The sequence below is a fragment of the Ctenopharyngodon idella genome, chromosome 21 (genome assembly GCF_019924925.1).
Source record: "Ctenopharyngodon idella isolate HZGC_01 chromosome 21, HZGC01, whole genome shotgun sequence".
NCBI classification, from domain to species: Eukaryota; Metazoa; Chordata; class Actinopteri; order Cypriniformes; family Xenocyprididae; genus Ctenopharyngodon; species Ctenopharyngodon idella.
Genome location: NC_067240.1, coordinates 30,304,761 through 30,326,356, shown reverse-complemented (window position 1 = coordinate 30,326,356; position 21,596 = coordinate 30,304,761). Strand labels below are relative to the sequence as shown.

The following is a 21,596-nucleotide window of genomic DNA, read 5'->3' as shown; positions in this document are numbered from 1 at the left end:
GTTTTACCCAAATTAGGGTGATGCAAAAATGAGTACACACCACTGAAAGTCTTTGGAGCAAAGCTAAATTTCAGACTACAAATGTCTAATTTAACAAGAATTCAACCACAGGTGAGTCTCATTATTCATTACACAAGTGTCCAGCAGACAGTTGACTACAAAAGGGTGTTAAAACCCTGTCCCATTTCATGCTGTCAGCAATGGCACAACATGGAAGAGAAATGTCACAAGACCTCAGAAAGAAAATAATTTCTTTACACCAGAAAGGTGAAGGCTACAAGAAGATCAGCAAAGCTTTACTTATCAGTCAGAATACTGTAACAAAAGTGGTACAAAAATGTAAAAAAGATGGAACTGCAACCATCTCACAGAGACGTCCAGGTTGTCCATGGAAGTTAACATCTCGACAGGAGCGTCTTCTGATGAGAAGGGTTGAAGAAAATCGGCATGCAAGTTCACTGCAGTTATCTAAAGAAGTAGAAAGCCAAACTGGGGTGACTATTTCCCGTGACACAATATGGAGTACACTGCAGAGGAATGGCAAGCATGGGTGCCGTCCACGAAGAAGCCTCTCCTAAAGCCCAGGCACAAAAAAGCCCGCCTAGAGTTTGCCAGGGCCCATGCTGACAAAGATGAAGACTACTGGGACTCTATACTCTGGAGTGATGAGACCAAGATAAATGTTTTTGGAACTGATGGTTTCAAAACTGTATGGCATCGCGAAGGTGAGGAATACAAAGAAAAATGCATGATGCCTACAGTGAAACATGGTGGTGACAGCGTCCTTATGTGGGGCTGCATGAGTGCTGCTGGTGTCGGGGAGCTGCATTTCATTGATGGCATCATGAATTCACAGATGTACTGCTCTACACTGAAAGAGAAGATGCTACCATCACTCCGTGCCCTTGGTCGTCGTGCACTTTTCCAACATGACAATGATCCTAAACACACATCTAAGGCCACTGTTGGATTTCTGAAGAAGAACAGGGTGAAAGTGATTCATTGGCTCCTGATCTGAACCCAATCGAACACCTGTGGGGAATTCTGAAGAGACAAGTTGAGCATCACTCTCCATCCAGCATCCAGTCTCTAAAAGAGGTCATTCTTGAAGAATGGAAAAAGATAGATGTTGCAAAATGTCGCCAATTTGTTCATTCCATGCCTAGAAGACTTGGTGCTGTCATTAAAAATCATGGAGGCCATACAAAGTACTAGATGTAGTAGTTTTTGTTGTGGGGTGTACTCATTTTTGCATCACCCTAATTTGAGTAAAACTAAAAATGTGTAATCTAAGTTATATTATTAACCTTACTTTCATGTTATAAGTTAAACAGATGTTATATTAAACTTAGTCTTGTCAACATTTTGGAAATTGTTTTTGTGCTCATTGAGATTTAAAATGTTACTTTTCAAAGGGGGTGTACTCATTTACACTGAGCACTGATATATATATATATATATATATATATATATATATATATTATATATTAGGCGTATATTAGGTGTATTTTCCAGAAAAAAAACACCAAGTTGTCATAAAGTTTGTGATATGCGATTTTGGTCACGCCACCCACTCATAAAAACTGTCACTTCCTTGTGCCCATCATGCTTATGGCTGAAATAATGGCAGTGTATAATTCAAATAATAGCAAATGAGACATAAATAAATTAATATTTATTTTGCACAAATATTTGCCCAAAATTAAGAATATGTAAATTGACCAGCGACAAGGCTAATTTTAAACCAGGACACAAAAACAAAGTAATCCTTCTGCTAACTGCATCATGTGGCTGCATCTACAGCGCCTTCAGAAATGTGTCAACTCCACTGAACTTATCTTCTTTGGTTGTGCTCATAAAACATTAAAAGTAGTCGACAGTTAACCAAAATGGGATAAAATCTATTATTTTATGCAATATTTACTGAAATTTCCCTAAAAAGGACACAGGACACATCCGGTGTTTGCTAGAAGCAGTGACAAACCCCTGAAACCTTGAAAGAATACGTTGTGGTTTTAAGAGAGTTGCGCAATTTGGTCTAAAAACTATTTCTAGTGCAAAATGAATACATACCAAAATAGATATTATGCAATAAATGCTGCTGATTTATGAATTTATTCCCAATTGAGCAGTGATAAGTAACTAATAGACCACTAAAGCTACTTTGTTTCCAGGACTTATTATTCAATATTTGGAGTGAAATAACTATACTGACAATTGTGAAGATTAATGCCTGAAAAAGTCAGGATAACGCCTCTGCACTGTAGATATGTAGATGACGGCAGAACGATTTAGACACCCACAGGTCTTCTGATGTAAATTCTTTGAAGACACAGGACGATACTAATCTAAACCAGTGATGATGATGATTTGTGACTTCCTCTGCATATTCCTCAACGGAAACCAGCAACATCATTTCGACCACCATTTTTAATATTAATGCTTATTCCTTTATTAATGTTGATGAAATTGTGTATTTATGCAGGCAGAGACCAATGAAAACTAGCTAAAATTTGGACGAGGCAAATGAATGTATATTGTACAAAGATCTTGATCTGGTCAGTGCTCGTGCCTCGACACACTTAGCCAGGGTGTTCATCAACATTAAAATTTTATCTGATTCAGTATATTTCACAAAGGAACTGAATTTAGTGTTAGTACTAGTCTCACAATTGTGTGGAAAAATGTCATATTCCACTGTACTTGCCCATGTGACATCACACATCCAAAAATATGTATATTGAGTAATATATTGTTTTGGACCGAGTTTTGTATACATTACAATATAATTTTACTTATACTATCAATACCTAACCATTGCTAAGGTTACAATCATGGTAAACATTTTAGCATCTTTTTGGGGAGTCCCTGTGGATTCAACTGCATCATTAGTGCTAAAAGGTTGAGTCAGACTTCCTTCAGTCTAGGTAATCACGTACATGGCCTGTTGCAGAGTGTTGCTTCTTACTGTCTGCCGAACCACATCAAAACCAAACCTACACACTTACAAACCGCTACATGAAACTACCCTTCAGAAAACTCCTGATAACCTACTTACTGGTCTAGAGCTTTATAGTAGATGTCCAGGTCCTTATTGGCCAACTCTGTTGTTCTCATGACAATCATTTTGTCTCTGTAGAGATCCTCGGCCCGGCAATACTGATCCTCACTGAGCTCTTTACGAAAACGGAGGATCTCGTCCTCGTAGCCTTTCTGTCGACCGAGAGCCACACTGCGGTTCTTTTTCAGGTCCTCCAACTTTCGCTCGACTTCTCGCCGCTCACTTGACAACAGAAGAAACATTCTTTAAGATACACACTAATTTGAACTTTCTCACTTTGTAAAAAATTATACAAACTAGTAGGCATTAAAGTAATTTAAGAGTTAGTGAGATTAATTCATTTAGAGTTACGGAAACCAAGGTACATACTCAGCATATAAAGTCTACTGAGATTCTGAGAGTGTGTTAAACATTGTCAGGACTTCCTAACTGGTACTTGGTAGTTCATGTTTGTGTGATCTCATACTTCCGTAGCTGCATGACTTGCATGTTGCCCATCTCCTTAAGCAAGGCTTCATGTTTTCTAGACACCTCTTTCAGCTCCTCCACACGCTTCCGTAAGGTCAAGTTATCCTGTAGCCAGCGCTCTTGAACCTGTTAAAAAATCCCACAATCATATATCCACAAACAAAAGGGAAAACAGAAAAAACATATGTTTCATTTTAGGAAAAACAGAAATGTAAGCACATTACAACAACATATGCGTTCAGATGTGGATTGCTGAACAAGTGGGCTCAGCTGGTTAATCAGCTAAAAATTTTGCAATTTTAAACTACCACCCGACAACTGAATCCAAAAGGCTGATTAAGAAAAATAGGATGACTTATATGACAATAGGATGACTAAATATAGATGACTTAGAATAACAATGACAGAAATTTCAGATTTGATGAGCGCTAATTTGATGAGTGACCTTAAAATAATGCAGATTATTAAATATTTCTAAATTTTACATGAAACATTTCTGTTTTAACTTTTCCAAATCATTAAACTTTTATTTACAGGATTAAATCCTGAATTTAAATTGTCTATGGGGGCTTTCACACTGGGCTCGTTTGCCGCGGTCCGAACCCGGGCGCAATTGTTTCCAGTGCCCCCCGCAGCTTTGGTCTGGTTTCACACTGATTCACTGAATTGATTCTATCGACCCTGGAGCGTTTGCATTCATCTTACGTCATCACAGACGTGCAAGGCCCATGACAGAAAACAGAACACGGGTCAATAAATTGTGTTTTTTATTAATGTGGTGCTGTTATGTGCAGCAGAGTAAACGACACTTGTGTTTACTGTACATGCGCTGCATGTTTTTCGCTGTTTGCAAGCAGCCTATTTTGAGGAGACAGCTAATTGCCAATCATTTGCCACTCTGATTGACCTCGCAAAGCGTGAATACACTGCAGGCTCACTCCTGCTCGAATCCAAGATAAATCATCAAAACTATTATCTCTTGTATGTGTTTTATTTAAGTAAATACATTACAATCGGTGAAAACACATGTGCAGCTTACTTTACTTCCTGAACAAGTGCGCACCGAGTACGTGTTGCTTTCATATTCACGCAAACCGCAGCACAATTTGAGTGCAACCGAACTCAGACCACCTCCTTCAGGTCCTTCACCTCTCGGGTTCGGTACCCCGATGCGCCCCGGGTTCACGTGACAGCTTTCACATTAGCGATTCACATTTTTCATGCGAACCACGCCCCGTTTCGAACTAAACTGCCAGTGTAAAAGCCCCCTAAGACTTTTGGCTTCCTTTATACAGGTGCATCTCAATAAATTAGAATGTCGTGGAAAAGTTCATTTATTTCAGTAATTCAACTCAAATTGTGGAACTTGTGTATTAAATAAATTCAATGCACACAGACTGAAGTACTTTAAGTCTTTGGTTCTTTTAATTGTGATGATTTTGGCTCACATTTAACAAAAACCCACCAATTCACTATCTCAATAAATTAGAATACTTCATAAGATCAATAAAAAAAAAAAAGGATATTTTAAACAGAAATGTCAGGCTTCTGAAAAGTATATTCATTTCTATGCACTCAATACTTGGTAGGGGCTCCTTTTGCATTAATTACTGCATCAATTCTGCGTGGCATGGAGGCGATCAGCCTGTGGCACTGCTCAGGTGTAATGGAAGCCCATGTTGCTTTGATAGCGGCCTTCAGCTCATCTGCATTGTTGGGTCTGGTGTCTCTCATCATCCTCTTGACAATACCCCATAGATTCTCTATGGAGTTCAGGTCTGGTGAGTTTGATGGCCAGTCAAGCACAGTAACACCATGGTCATTGAACTACCTTTGGCAGTGTGGGCAGGTGCCAAATCCTGCTGGAAAATGAAATCAGCATCTCCATAAAGCTTGTCAGCAGAAGGAAGCATGAAGTGCTCTAAAATGTCCTGGTAGATGGCTGCATTGACTGTGGACTTCAGAAAACACAGTGGACCAACACCAGCAGATGACATGACAGCCCAAATCATCACTGACTGTGGAAACTTCACACTGGACTTCAAGCAACATGGTTTCTGTGCCTCTCCACTCTTCCTCCAGACTCTGGGACCCTGATTTCCAAATGAAATGCAAAATTTACTTTCATCTGAAAAGAGGACTTTGGACCACTGAGCAACAGTCCAGTTCTTTTTCTCCTTAGCCCGGGTAAGACGCTTCTGATGTTGTCTTTGGTTCAGAAGTGGCTTGGTACGTGGAATGTGACAGTTGTAGCCCATTTCCTGAAGACGTCTGTGTGCGGTGGCTCTTGATGCACTGACTCCAGCTTCTGTCCACTCCTTTTGAAGCTCTCCTAAGTTCTTAAATCGGCTTCGCCTGACAATCTTCTCAAGCCTGCGGTCATTCCTTTCACTTGTACACCTTTTCCTACCACACTTTTTCCTTCCAGTCAACTTTCCATGAATATGCTTTGGCACAGCACTCGTCTTCTGGACAACTGTCAAGTCAGCAGACTTCCCCATGACTGCTGTTGGGATAACTGACCTAAACCCAGTATTTATACCCTGAGAATGGTAATTTAATAGAACTTGAAATTAAATATTCTAATAATTTGAGATACTGATTTTTTGATTTTGATGAGCAGCAAACTGTAATCATCAAAATGAAACAAAAAAGTCTGGAAATATTTTACTTTATGTCTAATAAATCTAGAATATATTTAAGTTTTACTTTTTGAATTAAATTACAGAAAAAAAAAGAAAAAAAAACTTTTTCATGATATTCTAATTTATTGAGATGCACCTGTATATGCCATTAGACACTTAATTAATTACATATTGGTTAACAAATTCAACAATGTTTGAACAAAGCTGGAGGTTCATGCTGACATTTCATTCATTAGCCTCTTTCTTTTTTTCTGTACATTTTTGGTCAATAAGTCCCTGCTTGCACAACATCAGCTCTACGCAGGTATGAAAATTATTAGAAATTTGTCATAATCTGCTGATATTTGCATAATCTTGCTAGATTATTTATTTATTTATTGGTGTTTGCGTGTCTGCATTTTAATGTGTTTTGTGAATAGTAAGCCTATGCAACAACAAAGCAAAAACACATGAAGCTTTGCTTGACCTTCTGAGTGTCAATATCTTGTCGGATGTTGCCCATGTCTTTATTGGTCTTCTCTCTGTGTTTTTCAGCCTCGTGTAGTTGTTTTTCCACCTCTTGTAGCTCAGTTTCTTTTTGCTAAATAAGAAAAAGTCAAAGAAAATAAATGGGGACAAAACTTGCATATATTAGGAAATGAGAGCTAAGAGATTGCACAAAATATTTTCATACCTCTTTGTAGGTGTCTTTGTCCTCTTCAATGTACTTGGTGATCTCTTTTTCAAGTTGGGTCAAGTTTTTTACTTTTTCCTTGATTGCATTTATCTAAAAGAAAGTACAAAGTTTTAGTCAACTCTGATAAGCAATGACTTTGTCTTGCATTAAAGTAAAAATCCACAACCTCCACAATCATGCAATACATTGTGGATAATAATTTTACAGAAAACATAAATTATGAGTCACATAAAACCTAAAACATAAATTCGAAAACAAGTAAACCAACACCTTTTCTTGCCCTTCTGCCTGTTTCTGCATCCTGCGCTTGGCAAGGTCCTGTTTGTCTAGCTGGAGCTTCTCCAGAGTTGCAGCTAGAGGAGACATCTGCTCCTTTGCATCCTAATAAACAAATCATGACACAACAGTAAAAATATGATTATACCACCGTTTTAAAGTCTGGTCTCTGTAAGATTTTATGAAAAAAAAAAAAAAAAAAAAAAGGTTGAAATGGAAATAAATGTTGTGAGGTTATTTCCATCAAGAGGTGATTCAATTTTTAGTCAAGATCTTGCATTGACAATGCAAGAGGTGAGCACTCTGTAAAGTCTACTCCAGCACATCCCAAAGACTTTCAATGAAATTAAGATCTGGACTCAGAGGTGCCAATTCACGTGTGAAAATGATTCTTCATGCTCCCTCCTAACCATCCTTTCACAATTTGAGCCTAATGAATTGTCATCCTGGAGTATGGTCATGGTTCCTACATGTTTGTTAGGGTTAGAAGAACTGTTGCTAAACATATAACATGCTAGAAACATAATAATCACTGCAATAATGATCCAGTCATAAACTCTTAAGCATTTGCCTATTCAAATCCAAACAGTGACTTTTTTTTTGGCCGGGCAGTGTATTTTAAATCTAATTAATGCCTGTAATTTTCAGCAGCCATTATACTATTACACTAATATGCTGATTTAATGCTCAAACATTTCTTCTTATTATCAATGTTGAAAAATATTGTGCTGCTTAACCTTTTTGTGGAAACTGTGGTTTCAGATTCTTTGATGAATAAAAAAAAAAAAAAAAATATCTATATATATACACACATAACTGTCATTTTTGATTAGTTTAATGCATTCTTTGCAGAATAATTGCAAAATATAACCCACATGTATGCTTTCATAGGTTCACTCAACGCTGAGTCAGGAGCTGATACTATAGTAACAGTACACCACAGCACCACACGACTATGTAACTGCTGGTTTATCAGTGTGTGACTGCACAAACATAAAACACTGACAAACAAAAATGACTGTGAAAAAAAAAGGAAAAAAAAGAAAAAAAGAAACGAAAAGAAAAGAAAAAAGAAACCTGGGAACCTGGGGCCAAGACAATATCAAGATTATAAAATCTGTCAATGTGTTCAGAGAAGCCCAGCCTGCCACTACATAAATATCCTCCAAGGACGCTCCTTTAAACAAAGCCTGGGAAAAAGTGACACCGTAGTAAAGTGTGTATGAATGACCAGAGGCAAAGATAACCCACACGCCTCATAAGCTTTACAAATAGCATTTCTCACCCAATGCAACATCCTTTGCTTAGTAGCAGCAGCTCCTGTGCAATGGCCACAGTAGTCTCGTGCAGCCAGATGGCAGAAGGTCTGGACTCCATAGCAGCTTTCAATGGCCAAGGAACACCCAAGAGGACATCTGACCAACATGTAAAGCCCGGGACACACCAAGGGGGGGTTGGGGTTGCTGATTCAGCAAGTAGACTTGGCGTCAGACCGTTGGTGAGAGAGAGAACTCTGATTGGCTGTTCAGTTTAGTGAACGATTAAGTGCATGAGAATAATAGCAAATTGGGAGCAAAGAAGTCAAGATGGAACAGACAGAAGGCAGTTCTAATTTTTACATCATTTTACCTGTGTGTTTCTGGGCGAATATTTTAATATTAACACGAGCGGAGTGGAATAAAGAAAGTGATCAGCATGACTAATATTCAAAACGGTAAGCACACACTGCTTTGTTTACGGTTTGTGCATCAGCAGCCTGCAGTGCCGGTTTCCCTTTTTGAATGACAAATATAGATGAATATATCTGCAGAAATATGCAGTTGTAAGAACGCGACACACAAATTCAACCAATTAAATGACGACTTTGAAATTCCTGAAGTGTTTCCCATTTTGTGTGACATATGCATCAGAAGATCAGCCAACGGTCCATGGACATGAGGCAGAGACTATGGCCACAGAAGCAAAAAAAAAAAAAAAACAGCTGCTCAGACTTACACGATTGGCTTGTTCGGTCAATGTAAACCTTTAACCCTATGGGGTCGATGAACGCACCGGTGGGTTCTGTTGGATTTTTTTTTTTTACATAGCAGTGAAATTGACTTAAAATGCACCTAACCGGGCAAAGCCTATGCAACCTTTTACATTATCCCAAGACTCAAACGGTGGAGAAGAAAAGGGCAGCAACATAACAACCTGGGAGTAAAATGAAGCTGATGCAACCTTGGGTATGTATCCTAACCTAGGTCACAACAAGACCTTCACCTGACCAGATGCAAAATCCATACAAGGGCTGCAGCGGACTCCAATAGCCCAAATGGAGAATCTGTTAAACCTTCCAAAACCACAGATAAATCCAATGAGGGAACATGTACAGAGCGGAAAGGTCTTAGCTGCCTCAACCCATACATAAACCAGAAAACCAGAGTCAACCCACAGGCAGCGAATCGAATCTAACTGTCAATCTCTGCACCATGACGTAATAAGCCAACACTTGAAGGCACATAGGCGCCTCATAGAGGGTCTCAAAACAGTTGAGACACTGGTGACACATGCCTTAGTGACCAGTGCAAGCACAATCAGCTAATGAATTGTGATTCTATACAGGCTTCAGACAATCGTCACACCTGGTGGGTGTTTCCATAATGTCAGCTAATAACACAGCGTCAGGTGAACCTATGAAGAGAACTTGTCTTATTATGAATCAAAGGCACATTTAAGTGGAGTTGTGCTCCTCACTCGAATGTCTCGGTGGAGCGTTTGGATTTCACTGGAGAACTCCACACACTGCTCCTCCAACTGTTGACGTTTCTGCATGTTGCTAGAGATCTGGAGCTTTTCTCCACGAATCTCGTTTACACTGCTCCTCAAGGCCTGGATCTGCTCCTGCTGGTCCTGGATCAGTTTCCTTTTCAGCTCGATCTTACTGCAGGCTACACACAAGGAGCATTACATGGAAACACAGTGATGAACAGGGACATATAGGTGTTACAACTGATTTGACCAGTATTTGGGTATTTGACATAAAATACTTTATGTTGACATGTCCTGTGGTGTGACATTCTACATCTAAAATTAATTTTAATATCATTTTGCTAACACTTTTATATTAAAGGGTTAGTTCACCCAAAAATGACAATTCTGTACTATGTCAGAATGCAGACTCATTATTGGCTGGCTCCTGCGTCAGCATTACACGCATGCATCGTGCTGCTCATGTGTACAGCTTTGGCCAATACTGAGCCGGCGTTTCGGATGTAAACACGGAAGCGCTGCACTGAGTTTACTACGTCAATAGCGTAGGAGACTGACAGGGAAGAGAATAAACTGTTGAATAAAGTCGTTATTTTTGTTTTGGTTTTGCGCACAAAAAGTATTCTCGTCGCTTCATAAAATTAAGGTTGAACCACTGTAGTGATGTGGACTATTTTAATGTTTTCTTTAGTACCCGTTCTGGACCTTGACAGTTGTAATTATATTGCTGTCTATTGAGGAGTCAGAGAGCTCTCGGATTTCATCAAAAAATAAATTGAGGGTCTATCATTTTTTATTTATCAAGACATTAACAGTAAATAACCATTTAAAACATTAAGGACTGATTTCACAGACAGGGCTTAGATTAAGCCAGGAGAAGGCGTTAGTTAAATTAAGACAATTTAAGTAGTTTTTATAAATGTGCCTTAGAAAAAAAACATTACTTGTGTACATCTTAAGACAAAACAATGGAACTGACATATTTTAATGTCAGAGCAGGTTGCTTTCAGTTAAGATAGCTCAAACATGCATTTTAGTCTCGGACTAGACTTAAGCCTTGTCTGTATCTCTTGTCTGTCTGTCTGTGTCTATCTATCTAGGTTGGTTGTTCTGTCTATCTGTTAATACAGTACCGAAGATATACAATTTTTCTTATATATTTATATAAATAGAATATAAACATCAAAGAACAAATGACAAATAATGTACATGACCATTTAAAAGTTTGGGATCAGTAAGATTTTTTTTTTTAAAGAAATTAATACTTTTATTCAGCAAAAGACTAAATTCAACTGATTAAAATTGACAGTAAAGGCATTTATTATGTTACAAAAATTTTGATTATGGTTTGAATTGCTGTTCTTTTGAACTTTCTATCCACAAAGAATCCTGAAAAAGTACCACGGTTTCCACAAAAATATTATGCAGCACAACTGTTTTAAGCAGTACCAAATCACCATATTAGAATGATTTCTGAAGGATCGTTTGACACTAAAGATGATGCTGAATGATGCTGAAAATTCAGCTTTGTCATCACAGGAACAAATTACACTATTATATATATATATATTTATATTAAAACAGAAAATATTTTAAATTGTAATATTATTTTTACTTTTTGATCAAATAAATGCAGCCTAGGTGAGCATAAGAGACTTCTCTCAAAAACTGAAATCTTACAGACCCCAAACTTTTGAACAGGAGTGTACATTCACATGAGATATCCATTCACATTCTACATAAACTGCTAAACGTACTGGTGTCCAGGCGGAGTTGGGTCTCTTGTTTCTCCTGGCTGACCTGCTGCATGGTGCGGCTGAGGTCAACTCCCTGCAGCCTGGCTGCATGCTGAGCAATCTTTCTCTCGACATCCTTCAGGTCAAGCTACATATAACAAGAAACAATCTGATTATGCACAGTTGAATAAAAGTACTGCTTGTTAAGTTGTGACACATCAATTAATGTTTCTGGGTCCAGGTTTCTACTCTATTTATATCTCAACAGCCATTTAGGAGAACTATTCATTTATAGCACACCTTTAAGCTAAGATTTTTAAAACAATCATGGGGTACACTACGGTCTCTGGACTCTGTCCCAGACACCAATATTTTACTGTCTGGCCAATTGAGATTTCTATGGAGATAAAGTTTAGGATCATGATTGGATCATGACACTCACACCGTCACAGTATATTTGCAGTTTGTTGTTTTCTTCTGGGATCTAAAGGAGCATTTGGACCTGGAAACTGTAATGTGTGATGTCAGACTTAAAGGTGCACTATGCAGGATTTAAAAAAAAAAAAAAAAAAAAAACTAGGTATAAACTATGTAAGGAATAACTGATGATGGGCCATTGAATTATTAGAAAATAATGCACTGAATGCACGAAGTGGAGTGGCCGTTACACCTTGGGTGTGCATTATTTTCTAATAACGCAACGGACCGGAGTCAATTCCGCTTATACTACAGTTACCACACCTCAAGACACCGTTCAGATGTTGTATTTCAAGACATGTGTCAGTTTTTTGTCCTTAAAACACACTTGTGTGTGTGACTAATTTCTTACGCATCTCATCCCAAGCCTCTGTTGCTAATTCCAAAACATCATTTCAGAACTAGTAACGAAGGCTTGAGCCACTAATAACAGACTAATACAGTTAACTACACAGTTATGAGAGAGAGAGAAATAGAGAGAGAGAGAGAGAGAGAGAGAGAGAGAGAAAGAGAGAGAGAGAGAAAGAGAGAGTGTGTGTGAATTAGCCTACCTGAGTCTGTGTGTCTCTCAACAGTGTTTGGCAGCAGTGTCTCTACTAACAGCGAAATTGTAAGTTTATCTACTTCAAGAACCCCAGTTAACTGAAATCATTTGGCGAAGTGATATGGAACTGTAATGCGGTCAAGACCTGACTAAACTTGCTCGCAAATTACAGGCAGTCATATAACTATTAGTGTAACTGTTCTTTTGTATACACAAAATGCTATTTATGCACAAAAAACAATATTTGAAAAAAAAAAATTGCAAAACAGCTCATCACTTATCTTCCCGCTGGTATTCTCTTGAGTATTTGGGCTGCATGTGCAACTGATATATCATGACAGGTGAAAGGGCTTGCGCCTTTGGCGGTGTTCCGTCTGTAAGGAGGCGCCACGTTCGAATGTTGGGTTTACAAACAGTAACTGAAAATCCTGCATTGTGCACCTTTACAACCGGATAACAACTTTTGCTCTGTTCTTCATAAAGCTACTATATGACTTCAGAAAAGTTGACATTAAGTAAATAATAAACTTGCAGTATTGTGTATATTTAAAAAGAATCACAATACTGCAGTATGTGATTAATACTATGTGATTAATAAATAAGTCTTTAAATATATGTTGTGTTGTTCTGATGTGCTGCATTTTACTGGATTTTATTTTCTGTGTTTGGGTTGACTGGAGATGAGCTTAGACCTGATAACGATCCATGAGGGAGACATCCTGCAGACAGGCCTTGGCTGTGTCTTCCTCAGACATCAGTGTGCACAGCAGTGTCTCCTGCTCCTCAGTGTCTCCTTTCAGCTTCTCGATTTCTCGATTCACACGCTGGAGTTTATTTCTGAGCTCTGGCAGCTCTTTCTCCTGGAGCTCCACTATGGACTGCCTGTCAGAACAAAAATGATTCATCAATATTAATATAAAAGGTGGATGGATGTATGGAGGAGTAAACAAGTGAACGGATGGATGGAAGGATAGGGGAATGAAAGTGGAAACAGATGGATGGACGGATGGATGGGGAATGAAGGGGTAAACAGGTGAATGGATAAAAGGATGTGGGAATGAAGGGTTAAACAGGTGAACGGATCAATGGGGAATGCAGGGTAAAAAGGTGGATGGAGGGATTGATGGAAAGATGGGGGAATGAGGGGATGAACAGGTAAACAGATTGATGGATGGGGGAATAAAGGGGTAAAAAGGTGAACGAATGGATGGAAGGATGGGGGAATGAGGGGGTGAACAGGTGAACAGATGGATGGAAGGAAGGAAGGAAGGGTGAAGGAAAGAAGGGTTAAACAGGTGAATGAATTGATGGATGGAAGGATGGGGGAATGCAGGGGTAAATAGGTGGATGGATGATGGAAGGAAGGATGGGAATAAAGGGGTAAACAGATGGACAGATGATGGATGGAAGGATGGGGGAATAAAGGGGTGAATGGATGGATGGACGGAAGGAAGGAAGGAAGGAAGGAAGGAAGGAAGGATGGATGGATGGATGGACAGAAGGAAGGAAGGAAGGATGGATGGAGCAATGAAGGGATAAACAGGTGAACGAATTGATGGATGGAAGGATGGTGGAATGCAGGGGTAAACAGGTGAATGGATGGATGGGGGAATGAAGGGGTAAACAGGTGGATGGATGGATGGATGGAAGGATGAGGGAATAAGGGGGTAAACAAGTAAATGGATGGAAGAATGGGAGAATGGAGGGGTAAACAGTTGGACGGATGGATGGATGGGGGAATAAAGGGGTGAACAGGTGAACGGATGGATGGAATGATGAGGGAATGAAGGGGTAAACAGGTGGATGGAAGGATGGATGGAAGGATGGGGAATGAAGGGGTAAACAGGTGGATGGATGTATGGATGGATGAAAAGATGGGGGAATAAAGGGGTGAACAGGTGAATGGATCGATGGAAGTATGGGGAATGAAGGGCTAAATAGGTGGACAGATGGATGGATGAATGAATAGGAGAATGGATGGATGGAAGATGGATGGATGAAGGGGTAAATAGGTGGACGGATGGATGGATGGATGAATAGGAGAATGGATGGATGGATGGATAGGGAATGACGGGGTAAACAGGTGGATGGATGGAAGGATAGGGGAATTAAGGGGTAAATAAGTGGATGGATGGATAGATGGATGGATGAATAGGAGAAGAGATGGATGGATGGATTATAGGTGAAGTAAAAGATGGATGGATGAACATTAGGTAAAGGATGGAGGGTTAAAGTGATAAACAGATTGAGTAATAGACAGACAGATAAATAGAGTGATGAATGAATGAACAGACAGATAGACAGTAAACTGTTCTTGCCTGATGGGCTTCAGAGCCATCATTTCATCACGTCTGCGCTCTTTTCTCTTCAAGTCCTGCTCAGTGTTCTTCAGTTTGTCTGGGATGAGCCGCAGCTTGGACTGCATGTCATTAATGACATCCTGGAGCTCTGCCTCTGACGGGAACACGCGCTGACATACGGGACAGCAGGGCTCGCCCTCCTCCGTCAGCTGACTGATGAACTGACTGTACACGGCTGTGGCACCCGCCAGCATGGCTACTCAGAGAAAGATCCAGGCCAGAGAAGAGAAAAAGACACAGAAAACTAGGGATCTTCTGATTTAGCACACATACTGTGTGGGTAACATAATCACCTACCACAGTTTCCAGCTTGTTACTTCATATCAACAGTCATTGCTGTACTTGTCATAGCAGTCAATATCCTGTTTGCCAATGAACAGTAATTTACCATCAAACAGACCCCCACACAGAATCTGCATCGGAAAAGCTTCACAGACTTCAGTCGAATTCAAAGGCCATCATACACAAAACACATCCCTCTGCCCTAATGCGTTCATGTACAGTGTGTCCTCATTATTTTTGCATTTTCTACCAAATGTATATCAATTCTGCATTTTTCTGAAGATTTTCCTCCAATATTAGCACAGAATGTATATTTTGTGTGGATCTAAAAGGTTTTCTAAGAGCATCAGTATGACCATGCCGAACACACTTCCGTACCTCTCTGTTTAGAACACTTCTCCAGCTCATCATCTAGTTTGCTCAGGTCCGACTGGAAGTCCTGACTGCCGCACACGTTAAAAAGTCTCTCTTCATAACTGGCCAGCAGCTCTTCCTTACGTTTGATTTCTGCCGTGAAGTGAGTCTTATTCTGTTCTCCAGACGCAAGCTCCTTGCTATGAAAAACAAAAATGAAAATTTCCTCAAGAGTCTCGTCTAGCAATGCTAGTTAGTTTACTCAACATCAAGTCTGAACCAGAGCAAATTACAATCCCAAGGCTGCAGGTTCAATCCTAACGTGACGGGTCATTTTTTTTTTTTTTTGTCCAAAGGCCTTAATAATAATAAAAAACAAAGATATGACATCCAAAGTATGTAAGGAAGTACAACTAGATCTCTTTTATCAAATCCAAAGGTTTTAATTATATTTTGCTACATATAAAGGTATTTTAAAGATTTTGAAGTGTCAAAGGGTAATTTGGTTTAAACGTCCAAAGGCCAATACAGACATTTCATTTGTGATTAAAATACCTTAAAGTGTAATAAATGTATGTATTTTTTATTCTGGTATGATTGTATAACATCATATATCAACATAGTGCAAAATGGCATTAAAATTATGTGTAGAAGTCGTTGCTTTGTTATGAGAAAGAATATCCGGAAAAATGAATTTCAGTAATGCTATTCGGACTAACCAATATAAAGGGACCATTTTGGATCAAGTCATGTGTTCAATATCATAACATATATCAATATCCATGACAGGATGTGACATCATTCAGACACCTGCAAAAGACCACATGGTCATGAAGCAAAGTAACTAAATCTCTCTTGCTCATACGCATGTCCCGAAACATCAGGTCATTCGGTACAACTGCTATAAAACATGGAAAATGTTGTAATATTTTAAAAACTTGTACTAAATATAAAATGTTTGATTGTCCTTTTGCTAGCTAGCTAGATATCAGCCTGTTAGCATTGTTTGAAAATATCATCATTCGGTATAACCAAAAGTGTCATTCTGTAAAACCGAAATTTTGGTTAAACCGAATGACTTTTTTGGTGACAAAATTTGTCCATCTTGTAAAAAAATGACAAAAGCAGTGTTAATTGATTATAAAAACCACATAATCTCATTGTTAACACTTAATAAAACGTCAAAATTAATTAGATCTCCATTATGTTTTTTTTTTACACTTTTAAAAACCTTATTCGTCAATGACCCATGTATTACCATTATTGGGAATTAATTCACCACTGTTAAAAGTTACAGTAAGTTGGAGAATAATTACATTTCATTGTGCAAATACATTCTCTGATATTATTTTACATGTAAACATGTATTCTATTGATGTGTGTGAACTTCAATTATTTTACAAATAGTTTATGTACACTACTACAAGTGTCTTTAATATGAATTTTTAGCTATATGTGTCTAGACAACGTCACCATCTGAATACTACAACGCATGTCCCACTGACCTGAAGATGACCTGTTCCTCAGGAACCCGGAATCGAAACCAATTATGTATAAGATTTATGTATGTGGGTGGTTGTACAAATGCATGTGTGTGTCACTTATCACGAAGACATTCAGATTCTGATGCATGAAACTGTATGAAATGTTTTATACCCTCACACTGAATATCATAATTTATGGCATTCTCTAACTTATTATACACCTACTATTATACAAATGTTTGTGGAAAAACAAATCACTAAAAAGTGTCACATACTTCATTTTGCTGAGTCGTTCTCTGGTGGAGTTGATCTCTCTGGATTTGGAGTGGATCCAGTCTTCCAGCTCTCTCTTGCTTGGGAAGTGTCCCAGCAGAGACACCAGCTCTTCATTATGTCTTGACTTGATCTTCCTCACTTGCTCCTCTTTATCCATCTGGAATCCGAAGCAGAGATTACCTTTTTCTTTTCTTGTTAGATAAAACTGTCACTTTGCAAACCCCCTTCTGGCATAAGCACTGATCATAAAACTACTATGTTTGAGTATATAGATTGCTCTATCCAGACATTACTGCGCTTCATATTCTGTATACTGTCATATAATGCCTAGAAAGAGTTAATATCTCTCAGTGTGCTCTGATTCAGAACATTTCGATAAATGTGATAATGGGAATAATTTGGGTATTTCATATACTGTATTTAATAGAAACTGAAAACTGCTGAAATATAAATAGTAGTATATTCTCTTTGCTTTTATGCTACACTCAAATTTTATATAATTTTATTTATTTATTTATTTATTTTCAGAAAGTTTCAAAATGTAAGTATGAACAAAATAGGACTGAAAATTGTAAACACTCTTACTTTTTAAAAGTAGTATGAACATTTCTGAAGAAACTATTTGAGTGTTATAAATTACTTTGATGCCTCAAGCAAACATTTTAAAATAAAACTAGAATTAGTTTTCATTTTAAAAAGCATCAGTTTTTTTTTTTGTTTAAACTGAAATTTAACACAATGCACCTATTGTTATAAATAGTAAAATTTTTTGTGATATAAAAATGAAAGTGCTAATAAAAGACGAGAATATTAGGTGGTCAGGAAATCGTAAAAAAAGACTGTGCTGACATCTAGGTGTTACAGTTATATACTGCAAGCATTGTGCTGGCTTACTAATACATATCTATTACTTTTAACAAATTTTGTAGGATATATTATGGTATTCAAGATTATTAGCTGAATCCTGGATGTTTCTTGTTCTGATGTGCAGTTTACATTGTAGAACAAAACGTCAAAGTATTGTCAAGTTATGTTTACCACAGGCTTTATTTTAATCGTGAACTGAAAAACCCCATTATAAAACCCCATAAGGAACCAGCAGATCCAAGTCTTCTGGGATCTGATGTCATCCCTGCACTGCTCTCTATTGTCCCAAGGCATTTGTTTTGTTTATGTTTGCTGCATTTGTTTCAGAATTAGGCATAAAACTGTTATCACAATGGATAGGGCGCTCATGGACATATAAGTGATGATAAATGAATGAATGAAGCATTTATCCAGAGCTTTTGTTATGTACTACTACACACCCAAAGTTCTTTAAAATCATATCAGAGGGTCTCTCCTCACCCACCACCAGTGTACAGCATCCAAGAGAGAGTGATGGAGCCAATTCAAAAGAATGGGGATCATTAGGAGGCCATGACTGATTATGGCCAATGTGGGAAATGTGGCCAGGAGTTTTTTTTTCCTTTACGAGAAGATTTTTAATGACCACAGAGAGTCAGCACCTTGGTTTGATGTCCCATCCGAAGGATGGTGCTTTTTCAGTATAGTGTCCCCATCACTACATTAGGACCCACACAGACCACAGGTACCCCTTTTCCACCAGCATGAACTGGGTGCTAGTTCAGAGTTAGTTAGCTATTGCCGGTTCGGGGTTGGTTTGACTAGCGAGCATTTTAAGAACCGGCTTGCATTTCCATGGGCCACCACAGAGCCAGGTCTTACGTCGCTGTATACGTCTCATCTTTACCAACAACACTAGCGTGGCACAGCCAAACACAAACACACCATCAACAATGGCGGACGTTGCGTTACTATTGATGCTCATGGCTTTGCGAACCTACATCAGCATCCAAACACGGCGAATTCAACGTGTTCGTGCAGCTCGCGTACTTGCGTAGACGGAGATTACAATCGAGCTGCTATTAGCTCGATTAGCTGCTATTTCAAAAATGGTGGTCACAAGTTTCTGTTCATCTTGTTGGTCACGGTGACCCTGCCCCCAGCCCCTGGCACAAGCGGTTTTTACTTCTAGACCAGCAATGTTTTGGTGCTGCTTACAAACCACTTTTCCTGGTTCAGAGCTGGTGCTTTGGGAAGAACTGATTCGAAACTAGGCTCTGGCTCTGAACCAGCACTCAAACTGGAAAAGGGGTAAGGGTGAGCACCCCCTGCTGGCCTCTCTGACACCTCTTCCAGTTCCAGCAGCAACCTAGTTTTTCCAGGAGGTCTCCCATCCAGGTAATGACCAGGCTAAACCCTGATTAGCTTCAGGGGGTTACCACTCTTGGGCTACAGGGTGATATGGCTGCAGGTGAGAATGATGTGCGAGCTCACCTTGTTCTTCTTGAGCATGTCCATCTCTGCATGTGCCCTGGTGTGTGTGTTGAGCAGTTCCATCTCCTTATCCAATCTGCGCTGGGCCTGATCCAGTTCAGTTTTCTCCCTCTGTAGTTCAATTACTTCTGCCTTCAGACTGTCCACAGTACAGGCCTGCACGGCATTATCAAGCTCCCGCTCCTACGAACACAAACACATTAAAACAAACATATACAAAAATAATGCAGGGTGTCAATGATGTTAGTTTTGTTACTTGCATTTAGTATTGTTTTCTTTCTACAATTTATTTACTAAACAGGGCAATTTAGTGTGAGACAGTAATCCCATAAAAGTGCAGATGGGAGTGGGAGCCATGTCAAGGGCAAAATGTGTTTTTGGGCATTAAAGCCCCTATTATGCTTTTTCAAACATTACCTTTCATGCAACGCGTAATGTAGCTGTCTGTGAATGTAAACGATCTGCAAAGTTGTGAAGCCGAAAGTGCACCGTGCATGATAAATAAAGTTATTGTCTCTCAAAAGAAAGACTCTGAACAGCCTAAATGAGTCATCAGGAATTCGAATCCCACTTCCGTGATGACTATATGTCACTGGGTAACACATTTGCCAAATGCTCGCCTATGGCCTTCATTGGCTGCCCGTGAACAACGTCTACTTTGACCCATTCTCAAACGCTGTTGCTGGTTCGTGTTGTGTACATGTCGAGAAGACACGGTTTTCTGCTCTGCAAAAGCAAATTCTCTTTGTAAACACTTCCAAAGGACGAGGATGTGAAGAGTCAGTGGTTAAAATTACCACAGAGATACAACAGCAGTATAACCTTTTGATGATGGCTTCTCAAATCTCCGTGAGGTCTAAATGGGATTTACAAAATGCCATTAAAGATGGGACAGTACCCACTTTATTTGGACCAACTTGCCCCTCAGAACCACAACCGTTCTTACTATTTTGAGTAATGATAAAGGATGGAGCAAGATTTGTTTTACAAACTTTAATGTTGCATCAGTCATTCATGTTAGTGCTCGGCTAACGTATGCACTGTTATTGATACTGTTAATAATACAGTTCCCACATGTGCACCGCAATAAATTAGAAATATACACATCGGTTTGTTGATGGACATACACTTGTTAATGCTGATGGTGAGCAATTACAGTTGCAACATTTCATGATGAACGTAAAACTGAGTAGCGTATCACTGAGAGACGTCCTGCTCAAGTCGTCCTTGTGATGAAGGCTCGGGTTGAATAACTAGTTCTTCCAATGTTTCATTATCGGACTCTCGCTCGGATTGATATGGTAAAATCGATGCCATTGTTACTGTATTTACAGTGTGTACAATTGCTGAGCTTTAGGAAACATCCGGAGCTGAAGTTCTGTTATGGTAATGGGCGTTTTGCTTCCAAAAGCGCTATAAGCTGTAGACCAATCACAACAGACTGGGCCGTTTAGCCAATCAGAGCAGAGTAGGCTTGTGGAAACAAGGGATTTAGAGAGTGAAGCATCGGACGAGTAGTTTGAGAATCATTGAAAAATGTGGTGATGTTCAATGTATATTATGAGAAAATGAAAGCATTTTTGACCTTTGATGCATGTAAACCTATTGTAGGAGACCTCCATAACAAAATTAGGAACCTTTAAAAACAGCATAATAGGGGCACTTTTAATAATAGTGTATATACCAACTGACTACCGCAAATATTAGTAAATTATACTCCAAACATAAATTTACATCTAAGAGGGAAAACAAACACATATGCAATAAGGTCAGCCGCAAAAATTAGTGTCCACTATTTTTTCACTACCATTTTTTCACTTCTGGTCCATAGTAATTTTAGTTAAGGTTTCAGTTTAGAAAACCAAC

The 21,596-nt window shown here is 38.9% G+C and overlaps 1 protein-coding gene across 3 annotated transcripts in view; it reads right to left on the bottom strand.

Annotated features, from left to right (window-relative positions):
- Positions 1–21,596, bottom strand: part of LOC127503525 (DNA repair protein RAD50-like) — a 95,872-nt gene that overhangs the window by 6,888 nt on the left and 67,388 nt on the right. For all 3 annotated transcript variants that reach the window (XM_051877464.1, XM_051877462.1, XM_051877463.1), the window contains 12 exons: positions 19,731–19,913; positions 17,390–17,547; positions 15,655–15,830; positions 14,953–15,190; positions 13,327–13,516; positions 11,635–11,761; positions 9,863–10,056; positions 7,121–7,231; positions 6,848–6,940; positions 6,641–6,754; positions 3,528–3,655; positions 3,059–3,283 (listed from right to left, as the gene is read on the bottom strand). In XM_051877464.1, the coding sequence (XP_051733424.1) occupies positions 3,059–3,283; positions 3,528–3,655; positions 6,641–6,754; positions 6,848–6,940; positions 7,121–7,231; positions 9,863–10,056; positions 11,635–11,761; positions 13,327–13,516; positions 14,953–15,190; positions 15,655–15,830; positions 17,390–17,547; positions 19,731–19,913 (1,937 nt within the window). The remainder of the gene's footprint in view (positions 1–3,058; positions 3,284–3,527; positions 3,656–6,640; positions 6,755–6,847; positions 6,941–7,120; positions 7,232–9,862; positions 10,057–11,634; positions 11,762–13,326; positions 13,517–14,952; positions 15,191–15,654; positions 15,831–17,389; positions 17,548–19,730; positions 19,914–21,596) is intronic.